At 37.3% G+C, this 14931-nt stretch overlaps 1 protein-coding gene across 1 annotated transcript in view; it reads left to right on the plus strand.

Moving 5' to 3' along the window:
- The window catches only part of RNF216 (ring finger protein 216), a 135210-nt gene that overhangs the window by 32320 nt on the left and 87959 nt on the right, over positions 1-14931 (plus strand). Inside the window, exons 8-10 of the mRNA XM_072943362.1 lie at positions 5825-5939; positions 10448-10587; positions 14276-14326. Coding sequence (XP_072799463.1) covers positions 5825-5939; positions 10448-10587; positions 14276-14326 — 306 coding nt within the window. The remainder of the gene's footprint in view (positions 1-5824; positions 5940-10447; positions 10588-14275; positions 14327-14931) is intronic.

Genomic DNA, 14931 nt, shown 5'->3' on the forward strand with positions numbered 1-14931 from the left:
GTATAGAAGTAGAGATGGTGTTGTAGCCAGCCCCTGCTTAGTCACAGCTTTAGTTGCTCCTGCCCAGTCTTGTTTCATTTCCACCCCTCCCCACTTCTCCCTCCCAGACTGTTTTTGAAGTAAATTCCAAGCATCATTTCATTATTTTCATCCAGAAGTATTTCAGTGTTTGTCTTTAAAAGATAAAGACAAAGATAAAATAATTAAAAGCATAAGCAAAATACCATTATCATACCTTAAAAATAACATCATTAGATATCCAATCAGTGTTCAGATTTCTCTGAATATGTCAAAAATCTTTAAGCAGCTTGTTTGGTCATAGCGAGTTCCAAGTAAAAGCTGTTTAGCGCAGTGGGTTGCTGTATTACTTAGGTCTCTTTTAATCTGTAAGCTCGCTGTCTTTCCTCTCTCTCTGTTTTTCCTTATTGCTGATTTGTTTTAAAAAAAATTTGTTTATCTTACAGGTTTTCTTTCACAGACTAGATTTTGCTGGCTACACCCTTGCAGTGAAATTAAACAACTCCTCTGTCCCCTGTATCTCCTATAAATTGATGATTAGATCTAGAATCTTGATCAAACTCAGGTTTGATTTTTTTTTCCCTCTCTTGAATTTTATTTCTAGTTCTGCCACTTGTTGGTCTGTGACTTTGAGCAACTGTCTTAAACTTACAGAACTTCAGTTTTCTGCTAGTAGTGGGTGTCTTAGATGGCTAATGTGAGAATTAGATGTGATAGTACGCAACGAGCCTGTTACACAGTGCCTCACGTATATCAGGTTTCAGTAACAAGTTCCCGTCCCTTTACAGTTCTCTCTGTGCTGCAGAATAATTTTCAAATCTTTTTACTTAAAAATTGCTCAGTGCTGTCTTCAGAGTCCATCTTTAGTGTACTGTTACATGGGCACAAGAGGCTTGCGTGAATCGGCCTGCTTAGGTCTGCAACACTGAACTCACGCTGGAGAGGCCACTCTGGTTTGTTCCCAGCCTGTGATGTGGAAGCCCGGAGTGCAGGAGATGTGTGTGCTCTTGAGGATATTTTAGCTCAACTCTTTTTATGGGTGTATGCTGCTGGTAGGCTTCTTGGAGACCCCAGTGCAGCTGCAGTAATATTTCTTCTGGTTGTAAAGCTCTGTAGGAACAGAAGTACGATCAGCACATAAGTGTTTTTAATGAATAACTTCTAAACTGGAAGGAACAGGTCATCCTTGAAACAACAGGAACTACTTCTTAAAATGAATGTTTATTTTTCATCAAAGTAATTCACTTCCATAGTTGAAAAAAATCAAATAGTGCTAAAATGCTTCCTTATAATTTTGTAAATGTCAGGCTGGAGCCCTCTCCTTCAGCCTCCTCCTCTCCTCTCTGGAGGTAGCTTTCAACTCTTTAATCTGTTTTTTTTTTTCTGGTATTTACTTCCATATTTATGAACATATTATGCTTGATTCATTTGTTACAGAAATTATTCTAGTTTTATGGTAGTTGGAGGTTCTAGATCTCACACACACCCTCATCTTTTCAGTATACAGTTTTGTTAAATCTGTTTTTAGAATTTTCATTATTATGACTATGGAAATACTCGCTGCTAGGGCAGGTTATGTACTATGATAATATTTCCTCTCTTAAGTTTTTTGTTTTCCTTAAATTGAGGTAAAATGAATTGCCTTTGTTTTTTTCATTTGCTTTTTTTGTTTTGCTTTTTTGACTCTGTGGCTAACACCCAACAACTTTAAAGTTGTTCTGATTACAGTTTTGTTTATTGTCAAACCTGTCAAATCTGTTTTGTTTTTCTTTACCCAGAGCCCTCTTTCCTCTTCCAGTCTGTTCTTTTTTTTTTAGTTGAATTATGGTTGATATATAATATTATGTAAGTTATAGATGTATGTTATAGTGGTTCACAATTTTTAAAGATTCTACTCCATTTATAGTTATTATAAAATATTGGCTATATTCCCTGTGTTGTACAGTATATCCTTGTAGCTTATTTTATACCTAATAGTTTGTACCTCTTAATCTCCTACCCCTCTATTGCCCTTTCCCCCTTCCCTTTCCCCACTGGTAACCTCTAGTTTGTTCTCTGTATCTGTGAGTACTGCTTTTTTGTTATATTCACTAATTTGATGTATTCTTTTTAGATTCCATATGTATGGTAAAATGATGCCATATAGTATTTGTCTTTCTCTGACTTATTTCACTTAGCATAATACCCTCCAAGTGTACCTAAGCTGTTGCAAATGGCAGTATTTCATTTTTTATGGCTAAGTAGTATTCCACACCCTCTTTATCCATTCATTTGTTGAGGGACTCCAGTCTGTTCTGATTGTTTTCCACACCTACTGCGTGGCTGTTGTCTTGGGAATTGCCTTTTCCTTTTGACAGATATTGATCTTCTGTATTCTAGATCCTGACAATTTTCCTGTGTCTTCCTTTACACACTCATACTCTGCTAATGTTTCCACGAGATTGAAAATTATTTCCCCTCCTAATTTTCTCAGTAATTCTGCCACAGGTATGACTACCTCTTTCTTTTAGTTAGTTGAATGCCTGCCACAGGTCACACATTGAGAATGTCACAGTGGACAGTACAAGATCCCTTCCCTCATGGAGCTTAATGCTAGTGGACAGGGCCATCTTCTTTAACCCCTCCCTTGTCTTCTGCTCTCTGATGTGATCATTTTGAGGGTCTCCACCACCTGGGCTTCTAGATTTCTCCCTCTGTGTACTTGAATGGTCACCTCTGTTTCCATGCAGGTGATGTATCCCTGTCTCTGGACCTGACCTTTCCACCAGGCTCCACAGAGGAGTCTGCCCACTCGTCAGCTTTTACATCATCAAATGCCCATTGTCATGTTTTGCAGTCATCCCTTAAAGGAATTTTGACTGTTGTCACACATGGCCTAAAAATCTTACCAGACTGTATCCTTGATTCTCAGAACTAATACCTTGGATGATTTGATATGTGATTGTGAGCAGGCTGAAAGGAGAAGTGCCAGAAAAAAAACAGAAGGAAAAATTGTTCTTCATTATCTGTTGTTCTGAGTTCTTCCTGGTAGGTTTTTGGAGTACTTAACTTTGTGGTAATTACTGGCTAGACCCTTAGGACACTGGCATCTGTAGAATACAAATTAGCTTCCTTCCAAAGAGCTTTCAGTCTGTTTGAGGAGATTAAAGTTAAAAAAAAGAGGCTAAAACAGTATATTGAGTGTTACAAAAGGGTGTGAATAAAAGTACACTAGAGCACTAGGAAAGAAATAAAGATATCATTTGAACAGGGTCTTAAGGATGCTTTCAATAGAGAAACAGTATGTGCAAAAGCTAAAGGTAAGAAAAAGCGTGGTGCCTTTGAGGTGTGTGGCCTGAATTACAACCAGCAGGTCTTGAAAGGAGGAAACTCTGATTCTGTAATTTGTCTGCTTAACTAGATCTTTAGGATTGATTGTTAGTGTAACCATTAAAGGAAGATTTTTGGAGGCTCCTTAATTTTTAGGCCACATTTTAAGATACAGCTTCCTGACAATACAAGTTTGTGTTCATATATATGGGATTTTTCCCTGCCAGAAACAGTATTCAAATGAGACCAAGGTAATGACCCCATTTCTCCCAGTCAGGAGTCTCTGTGTTTTATGCAGTGTGGTGTGGTTAAAACCCAGAGGACTACCTACCGGTTAGGAGCTCTGAATTCACATTTCATTTATTAGTTGCTGATAAATGATGGCTACCATTTAATTACCTCATTTATAAATGCAAATCATAATAACTTGTTCTGACTCCTTTCCTGGGTTTTTGCAGGTAGCCCTGGTTCAAGGGTGGGTAAAACTTGGTATAAAATTAGTCTTTAGGTAAAACTTGGTATGAAATTAGTCTTGCAGTTGAGTACAAACACGTGACTGTAAGATTAGTGCCTAAGGTTTCGTGGGGAACACCTCAGGCAGTGGGGAATTCCAGAAAGAAGAAACAGAAAACAAGGGACGAGGCACTGCAGCTGTGGAGGATGTTATTCAGGGATATAAAAAGGTAGCAAGATGAATTTTACTGTCAGCCGGCTCTTGATGGGGTTTCACTGAGTCTGAGGACAAGGTGATGTCAAAGAGAGGCGCTTTACTTCAGAGACTGGCTTGAGTTCCCGTCCTAACTTTAATTAAGTTTTGACTGGGGGCAAGTTCCTTCTCCTCTCTAAGTCTTGCTTCCCTTTACTATAAAGTGAATAATACCTCCCTCAGAGAATTGTGAGAATTAAATAAGTAAGGAATTGAAAAGTCCACATGTAGTGGACGCATAGGAGGCGCTGGATCCAGCAAATGGAATTCCCTTCTGATTCCCAGACTTACGAGCTTTGAAAAGCAAGGAAGGTAGGAGGTATATTTGCAGAGGATGATCCTTTCCTCATCTGTAGGTAAAATGCTCATTTTCTTTTGTTACCATTTTACCGCAGGAGTACACAGCTGTTTAAGACAAACCAATCCAGAATGTGATTTATTAGCAGCATTGCTGTAACACATATAAAATCCCTGTAACCTTTTATTTACCAAACAAGTATTAAATGTAAACCATGCAAGTTGCTGAGGAGACACCCTGAGCTGCAGTAACATTCCCTGTCCTCTCCAGGCTCACAGTCTAATGGAGAAAATAACGTGAAACTGATCAAACAAATAAGAATATAATTATAAGTGCGATAAATACTTTGGAAGAAAAATGCAAGGGGCTTTGAAAGAGTACAACAGGAGGACCTCCCTGAGCAAGTGACATTTAATCACAAACCGAAGTGCTGCATAAGTAGGAGTTTAGCACGTGGGGGTGTGGAAGACGGGGGTGTCATTCCTGGGATAAGGAATCCTGGAGAGGAGCTACTTTGGAGGAAAGGATCATGAATTCTATTTGGGAAACGTTGAATTGCCAGCATGCTGTATGGGTCCTGTGAGACATCCAAGTAAAAATAATTCACTGGGTGGCTGAATGGACAAAAAAGGTGGGAAATACGGACTGGAGAAGGCATTTTCAGGCAGTGAGGAAGGAGGAAGTCAGGAGAGTGAGCAGTCGGCTTCATTAGTACTGCTGAGAGATCCAGTGAGATGAGCACTTAAGGAAGGTGTTGGAGTCAGCCCCATGTTAGGGAGATCAGGAAGTAGAAGGGTTGAGGCAGAGGCCAGGATAGTGGGAGTTGGAAACTCAAGGGAGGTGAGGTGATGGAATAATGTACACGTGGCTCTTTCTGATATGTTTCACTACAAAGAGAAGGAAGAAGGAAAGGAGATGCTGGTAACTGGAAGGGGAAAGAGGTCAATGGAGGAAAGGTCTTTTTTTAAGATCGCAAAGATTTGAGCACCTTTTAATGCCTGTTGGAAAGATCTAAAAAGGGAAGAAGCTAAAGGTATAGAAGAAAAGGAAGTATTGCTGGCATAAGAATTTTGTGCTCCCATGTGCAGTACAAAGTGGGGATGTGGGTGTGAGCAGAGAGAATGTGGGGGAATTAGAGGGGGAGTGTTTATCAGAGAAGCAGCATGTAAGACACTGCCTGTAAAACACAGCTTATAGCCATTTGTTCCGTGATTTAACCTGTGCTTATTCAGGGGCAGCTTCAATAGCTGCTTGTTTTCTTATGTACCCCTTTAATTTGTCAGAAAGCATTTTGGTTCTGCCATTATAGCAGTTGGTGAAAGAGAAAATGAGCATGATGAAATGCTACCTGCTTATTTTGTCACTGCTTTTTCTGGCAGGCCACGTAGGGAAGATGGCTGACTGGGAGTGATGACAAATTTGGGGATTGCCTATGTTTCACCTGTTCTTGTGTCCCATTTACAGTGGTAACCTTTCCCTTTCTCAATTTTTAGGCCTTTTCTGACGCCATTAAAAAATGGCAGGAGCTATCACCAGAAACCAGTGGAAAAAGAAAAAAGAGAAAAGAAATGAATCAGTATTCCTACATAGATTTCAAATTTGAACAAGGTAATGGCCAACTGTGAGTGTTGCTGATGGCGTGTGAAGCTCCTGTGTAGAGCTGTCCTCTCCTGTGCAGCCTGTAAGGGGCATCGTGGTGCAGCTGCTTAGAAATACCCTGTCACAGCAGTCTGAGGAGTGGCACTAACATGACTCCTTTGATGACACATCAGTGTTTTTAGAAGGTGGCTGCAGCTGTTTTCTTCTTTCTGTTTAGGATACACCATGACAGGAAAATTGTATGTAGTGTTAGAGATTCATGTGTGGAAAAGTGGGGACATTCTTAAGCTTGGGGGGAAAATGTATCTTGAAGACTTGATGAGAATTAACCTTATTACTACATCGTAAAAACCATGTAGACCAGTGATTGATTGCTTACTGCAGAGAAGTCACTTAACCACCTGAGAGATTAACTTCTGCACAGAAGAAAACCCGAACAGCTTTTAAATTGCCACTTCAACTGTTTATTTAAAATTCTGTTATTCATATTGATGAAATAACTGCTGAAAGCTCTTTCAAAGATGTTAAAGTCTAATCTGCCCCCAAAAGGTAAACTGCCTGAATTTTGCAACAAATTTGATCTTTGTTGCTTATGTCCAAGAAAGAGTCTACTTCAACTTATCCTGTAGATTATGTCATGAATAAGAATTTTTCCATTTTCTTTTCTCCTATTTTTCTGTTATATCTGTAATTAATTACATAAGTTCAGGTGCAACTAAATGGAAAATCCATGAGATAGCTATAGTCTTGGAAGGTATTTGAATTTCTGAACTCTTCAGGATCTAAAAGAAAATCCCCTAGGCTCTGACTTCTAAGATCCCCAAGCTGTTCTGTGAGGCATGCTCTCCTGACATGACATTCTTACAGGTCTGTGGCAGAATGAAAGTGGGGACATGTATCGGTGGTTTTTCATTCAGCTGAATTTACCCACAGTTTAGACTATTAGGCATCCCTAATACGTAGTCATTCAGTATTTGTTTCTTACTTTCATTGGTAGAGAAAAGAAAGTACCACTTCACAAGATGATTTACTCCCTTGTTTATTAGCATCTTTAGAAACTTCATTTATATCAAGCCAAAAATATACCTTCCTGACATTTCCTGCCATGGTTGTAGTTCTTGCCTCTGAAAGGACTTGGAATCTGTCAGTTGCTTCTTCATCTCCTGATTGCCCATCTCCGGGTCTTTCTCTAGCTGTTTCTCTTGGAAAGTTCAGGTGTACGAGGCTGGACATAGTACTCCACATGAGGCCTGCTGTGTAAAGACAACAGCTAGGATTTAGGTGCTATAATTGAACCCATACAGTTAAAAACACCTTAGCTTTTAAAAATCAAAATATGTCCCATCATTGGCTCATTAAACCTTTGTCGTTTCACCCACCTTGCTTTTTAAGTCACAGACCTCTCAGTTTTGATGCATCTGACATTCTTCCCTGTTAAACGTCATCATATTACTTTCAACCCATTCTTTCAGGTATACCCCTATGATTTTACATTCTGATTCTTAAATTGCACTTAATAGATCATCTTTAAGAACACTGGAAGTTAGCAATAGAGAATATACTTGATTTACATTAGTAGTTTAATATTTTATGACATAGATACACTTAGTCTTCTTTGAAAGCAGTTTATAAGCACATATGCTAAGAATCCTGCGTTTGTTCCGGGAATCCCATTCTTCACCTTTTCAACTGTTTTCCATCCAAGCACTGTTGTTTGGGCTGTATATCATTTGACTCAAAGAGAGAGACCAGATTCTCCCTCCACTGTCCTTTTTTTGAGGTTTTAAGAGCCAGCCACCACATAGCCTTTCTTGTAGAGTCTGGTTAGAATTTGGATGTAAACTGAACATGGATAAAAATGCAACATATCAGGGCTGATGAAGAAAAGAGAAAACACAAATTTCCAATATCAGGAGTTATTCTTTATAGGAGATATCACCGTAAGACCCTTCCAACATCCAAAGAAGAATACTGTGAACAACTTTACACACATAAATTTGACAACTTAGCTGAAATGGACCAATTCCTCAAAAAACAAAACTACCAGTAAACCTAGCTATATAAAGTAGATAATTTGGATAGCCGTATAGCTATTAAGGAAAGTGAATTCATAATTTTAAATCTTTCCAGAAAGAAATCTCCATGTCAATTGGTTTCACTGGAAGATTCTTCCAAACATTTTTAGAAGAATCAATACCAATTCTACACAATCTTTTTCAGAAATTAGAAGAATGGGAAACACTTTTCAATTCATTTTATAAACCTAATGTTAATCTGATAACAAAACTGAGCAAAGACAGTACAGCCCCGCCAAAAAAAAGACTAGACTGATATTCCTCATAAATATAGATACAAAAACCCATAACAAAAATTAGCAAATACAACTTTGTTTAAATATATAATGTAAATATATTTTACATAAATATATGAAATATTTATATACATGTGTACTTTGTATTTATTTTAATATGCACTGTACATTTATATGCATATATGAGTAAATTTTTGTAAATATATATATTAATGTATAGATTACATAATTTTTAATGTGCATCATGACCAAATGGGATGTTTTCCAGGGTTGGAAGACTGGTTCAAGTATTTTAAAACCAATCAATATCATCCACCACATTAACAGATTAAAGAAGGAAAAGCACATGACCCTAACAGTTGATGCAGAAAAAACACTTAACAGTATTTAACACCTATTCATGATTAAAACTCTCCAGAAAATTGGGAATTGAGAGGCACTTCCTCAACTTGATGACATCTACAAGAAAATCTATAGCTAACATCATACTTAATGGTGAATCCCTTTCCCCTAAGATCGGGAACAAGGGAAGGATGTTCTCTGTTCACTGCTATTCAATACATACTGGAAGTTCTAGCCAACACAGTAAAGAAAGAAAGAAAAGGTATAGATCAGAAAGGAAGAAATAAAACTGTTCCTAAACAAGCAGATGACATGATTATCTACATAGAAAGCTCCCCCTAAAACTCCTAGAACTAATAAATGAGTTCAGTAAAGTTGCAGAATATAAGATCAACCTAAAAAAACCAATTGTATGTTTACATACTAGCAAGGAAAATAATGGAAGTCAAAATTTAAAATACAATGCCATTTACAGCCGCTCTGAAAACAATTAAATACTTAGATGTGACTCTTAACCAAATGTGTACAGGACTTATATACATGATTAAAACTATGAAACACTGAAGAAGGAAATCAAAGATGTCAGTAAATGGAGACACGTATTGTTTTCATGGATTGGAAGACTCAACATAATAAAGATATGAATCCCCCCCAAATTGATACACGTGCTTGATGTAATTCCTATCAGAATCCCAGCAAGATTTTTTTGTAGATATAGGCAAGTTATCCTAAAATTATCCTAAATTTTATATGCGAAGGCAAAGTACTAGAATAGCTGAAATAATTTTTAAAAAGAAGAATAAAGTGGAAGAAGTAAGTCTACCAGATTTCAAGACTTACTGCACAGCTACAGTGATAAATACCAGGTGCTTTTGGCAGAAATATAGACACATAGACAGATGGAACAAAATAGAGAACCAAAAACTGATTTTCTGAATAATCAATGAAAAGGTAAAATTTTTAATTTTTAAAAACTAATGAGAACAACAACAAAAAAAAAACTAATGAGAACGAACAAGAGGAAAAAAAATGTATCAGGGTATAGTAAATATTGGCAAATCAAAAGAGATTACCAAAAAAAAAAGGCTTTTATGAGTAGGTTGAAAATCTGGATGGAATAGACAGTTTCCTAGAAAACGTAAATCACCAAATCAACAAAAGAAACACAAAGCCTAAAGCAGACCAATTGCGGGATCTGACATTTATCGTTCCCACTAGCTTTTATTCTAAGTGTAATTTACTGTAAATCTAGATAATACTATTTTCTATCTTTGAAATTTTCAAAATTGAAAAAAAAAAATTAAACATCATAAAAACGCATTGTGCACCTACCAGAATGGCTAAAAATTAAGAACTGATGGCATCAGGTGTTAATGATATTGTGGAATGCCTGAAACTCACCTACATTGCTGTTGGAAGGAGAGTGTAAATTGGAACAAATACTTTGGAAAACTGCCACTGTTTCCGAAAGCTGACCCAGCATTTCTAGTCCATGTATACTCAACTGAACTGCAGACATATGTGTAGCAGCCCTGGTCATAATAACCCCAACCGTAAACCTGCCTGTCCTGAATAGTGAATGGATACCAAATAATGGTATATTCAACAATGCAGTACTGACAGGTTAGAGGAGACCTTCCAGCTGGAACATAACAAGGTGGGGTTGGGGGGAAGAAAGTCAGAAAGTACGTGGAATGTTAGGGAATGGTAAGGAGCCCAGTTTTCCCAAAGAGATGTTATGGGAAAGTCAGGAAACATCCCAGTGAAATAAGTGGGGGACCAGCAACAGAAGGCTGGGATGGCTGGCCTGGATTCCTAGCAAAACAGTTGTCTGCATGATTTTGCATTGTCATATATCTTCTAGGTGACATAAAAATAGAAAAGAGGATGTTCTTTCTGGAAAATAAGCGGCGACATTGTAGGTCCTATGACCGGCGTGCCCTCCTTCCAGCTGTGCAGCAAGAGCAGGAGTTCTATGAACAGAAAGTCAAAGAGATGGCAGAGGTAGGAGGATGTGCTCGGAATGTGTTTCTAGGATTCTGGTTTGGTTTGCCTTTGGGACTTAGTATAAAACTGTCTTTTAAGATTTGCATCTTCTTTCAAGTGATTAATTTGAATAAACTATAAGGTTTTTAAAAGGAAAACAAAACTAGATTTTGTAATGATGCTAAAGTTCAGAGTTTCATAAATCAGATTTATGTTAGAGAATTTTGACTGGAGCTTAGTTAACGTATTTGTTTCACCTTCTTCAGCCTCTAATGGTGGAGAAAAAACAGAGAGATTCCATTCAGCTCTTTGGTTCTTCCAAATACACTCTCAAATGTACAAGTCAACTGGAATATGTATATATTGATTATTTAATACAGGCATACCTTGGAGATATTGTAGGTTTGGTTCCAGACCATCGCAATAAAGTGAATATCACAGTAAAGCTAGTCATATGAATTTTTTGATTTTCCAGTGCATGTAAAAGTCATATTTATACTGCACTGTAGTCCAGTAAGTGTGCAAAAGCGTTGTGTCTAAAAAAAACGATGTCCATGCCTTTATTAAGAAATACTTTATTGCTAAAAAAAGGCTGTTATCTGAGCTTCCAGTGAGTCATAATCTTTTTGCTGGTGGAGGGTCTTGCCTCTCAGTGTTGGTGACTGTTGATTGATTGGAATGGTGCTTGCTGGCGTTTGGGGTAGCTGTCCAGATTTCTTAAAATGTGACAGCAGTGATGTTTGCCGAATCGATTGATTCTTCCCTTCATGAATGACTTCTCTGTAGCATACAGTGCTGTTTGATAGCATTTTACCCACAGTAGGACTTCTTTCAAAATTGGAATCAGTCCTCTCAGATCCTGCTGCTGCCCTGTCAGCTAGGTTTATGTGATTTTCTCAGTCCTTTGTTGTCATTTCAATAGTCTTCATAGCATCTTAACCAGTAGTTCCCATCTCAGGAAATCGCTTTCTTTGCTCATCTATAAGAAGCCGCTCCTTACCCATTAAAGTTTTATCATGAGATTGCTGTAGTTCAGTTATAATTCTAGGTCCCTTGCTATTTCTCCCACATCTGCACTTACTTCCTCCTTGAAGTCATCCATGAGTGTTGGGTTCAGCTTCGTCCAAACTCCTGTTAATGCTGATATTTTAATCTCTTCCCATAAATTTCGAATGTTCTTCATTGCATCTGGAATGGTGAATCCTTTCCAGAAGCTTTCAGTGAACTTTGCCCAGATCCATCAGAGGAATCAATGTCATTATGGCAGCTATAAGCCTTACAAAATGTATTTCTTAAATAATAAGACTTGAAAATCAAAAATTACTCCTTGATCCCTGGTCTGCAGAATGAATGTTGTGTTAGCAGGCATGAAAACAGTAATCTCATTCATTAGAATTCTTGGGTGACCAGGAGCATTTCAATGAGCAGTAATATTTTGAAAGGAATCCTTTTCTGAGCAATTGTCAACAATAAGCTTAAAATATTCAGTAAATTATGTTATAAATAGATACACCATCATCTAGGCTTTGTTTTTCCATTGATAGGACACAGGCAGAGTAGATTTAGCAAAATTTTAAGGAACCGAAAATTTTTGGAATGGTAAAGGAGCACTGGCTTCAGCTTCAAGTCATCAGGTGCATGAACATCTAACAAGAGAGCCTGTCCTTGAAGCCAGGCGTAACTTCTCTCTAGCTGTGAGAGTCCTAGATGGCATCTTCTTTCAGTAGAATGCTGTTTTGTCTACATTTGAAAATTTATTGTTTAGTTTAGCCACCTTTCTTAGCGAGATCTGGAGAACTTGTTAACAGCTTTTATATCAGCGGTTTCAGCTTCACCTTGTACTTCTATGTTATGGAAATGACTTCTTTTCTTAAACCTCTTGAACCACCCTCTGCCAGCTACCAACTTCTGTAGCTTCCTCAGCCTCACTCAGCCTTCACAGAATTGAAGAGAATTAGGGTCTTGCTCTGGATTAAGCTTTGGCTTAAGGGAATATTATGACTGGCTTCATCTTTTGTCCAAACCGCTTAATCAGTCTTTTTGATGTCCACATCATCCCATCTTTGGCCAGTGGCATCACCTTCCTGTTAGTTCCTCTCTCCTGGCCCCAGTCATCGTTGACAGCATCCTTGCTTTCTGGCATACCCGGTGACCCAGGTTTAGCTTCTGCTCTTCCTAACCTGAACCTGGATCACCAGCTTCTCCAAGGCGCCTAATTTTATTTTAGTGGAAATTCATACTGAGATTTTTATTTCAATTTTGCTTTACAGGTTTTTTACTTCTTTCATTTTATGTTTGTATTTCTTTTCTCTTACGCTGAAAATCTTAATAACATTACCGTAATGGCTTATTTCCTTTATCCCATATTATATACTTAATAGTTCCAGAATAACAGCCCAATTTATTATCAATAATTAGATTTCTAAATACACTCTAAGATTTATTTATAACTTTGTTAGGTTGTATCAGATTAGTAATTTGAAATTAAAATATTATAAAGTCATTTGAAATAAGTCTGGGTGGTTATGCCATTAACTTGATAAACAATGAGGTTTATTTTTTGATTTTCAAGTTTTAAGGAATTGGTTTTTGATTTGCTTTTCATTTAATTCTGTCATGCAGTTATGTAAAGTATTTTTAGTTTTAATGTCAAAACTATTATAAAACGAGAAACATTCAGAGAGATCTCGCCTCTATCCTATCCCTCCCCACCCCCAACTCCCTCTGTAATAACCATTATGAATAGTTTCTGGTTTATCTTTATATGCACACACACACACATACATACATACATACACACACACATTTTATTTACCTTTCTTTCTTACCTAAAAGGTATACACTGTTACGCCCTTGCCTTTTTCATTTAACAGTGCATCCTGGCAATGACTTCACAGCATTCCATGGAGATTTTTCTCTTTTCTTTTAAAACTTCCTAGTGTGCCACTGTGTACAGTAAGAGTTGTTATTCCCCCATTGATGGACATTCAGGGTTGTTTCCAGTTTTTTGCTGTTATAAATAGTGCCATGATCAATAACTTTGTGTGTACATCATTTCATACATCTGCCCCAGGTAACTTTGGGATAGATTCCTAGAAGTAGGATTGATGAATTAGAGTATAAATACTTACGTAACTGTTACACAGTGCCAGATTCCCCTCCATAGTGGTTGTACTATTTTGCATTCTCATGAGTAATATACCAGAATGCATGTTTCCTCCCCTAACCTCAGCAGAAAAGTATGTTGTCAGACTTGATTTCTACCCATTCAGTTTTTTGTTTGCTTGTGCTATTCTGTGCTCTTCATAAATGTATTATTCCTTCTATATTTCGAGTCAGATTTCAGAACCTTTTCCCAATATTTTCTAGTACTTGTATGGTTTTCTTTTTTATGTTTAGCATTCTGATGCATTTTAAATTTACTCTCAGTAAACTTTTTAAGCTACTAAACTAAGTAACTGAAAAGGTGAGTATTTTTTTTTTTAAAGAAAGTTTTTTGGTTTTTTGTTTTCTTTAATGGAGGTACTAGGGATTGAACCCAGGACCTCATGCATGCTAAGCATGCACTCTACCACTGAGCTATACCGCCCTCTACCCCGATAACTATTAATCATACAATTCTTTTATGTTTATGGAAATAAATGCTAAACGGTTTATGTCATCTTTACTAAATTCGCATCTGTGTGTATGATTTTTTGTTCCTCAGCATGAAGACTTTTTGCTTGCCCTGCAGATGAATGAAGAACAGTATCAAAAGGTAGTTAGAAATCTCACCTAATTCATTTATTCTGGATATTTTCATTGGCTGTTTTTCTCATCACATTTCCTGGACGTTTTGTTGGCAAATTGGTTCCCACATAACCTCCTATTGATCTGCTGAGTTTGTAGTTCAACTAAAGTTACAGTCAGATACTAAACCCGTTATAGTTAACTTTCTACCAAACTGAATCAGACTTGAAGGAAAGATAATATTGTTAGTGTTGTTCTTAAAAACATTGCCTGGAACTCATTGGATACACTCTTAGAGCAAAATTTAGAATTCATGTATCACCTATAGAGAACGAATAGCTATGTCTAACCTCAGGACCAGATGGATTTTTTCTGATGTCTGTCATCCTCACATAGTGGCCTTTTCTAACATGCTAGAAATGGACTAGTGACTGAATCAGTCATTGCCATTAATAAATAAGTTTCCTAGTACTCATGGTACTTGAGATTGCTGCTTTATGTAGCTTCACTATTGTTTCAACAAGAAGAGCATAATCCAACTTTTGAGACCTTGTTAGTTTCATGCCACTTGTCTCTGATTCTTGTAATCTTGTTGGCATCTGATTACAGATGTTATAATTCTGCTGGTACTAT

This window comes from Vicugna pacos, chromosome 18, assembly GCF_048564905.1.
Source record: "Vicugna pacos chromosome 18, VicPac4, whole genome shotgun sequence".
NCBI classification, from domain to species: domain Eukaryota; kingdom Metazoa; phylum Chordata; class Mammalia; order Artiodactyla; family Camelidae; genus Vicugna; species Vicugna pacos.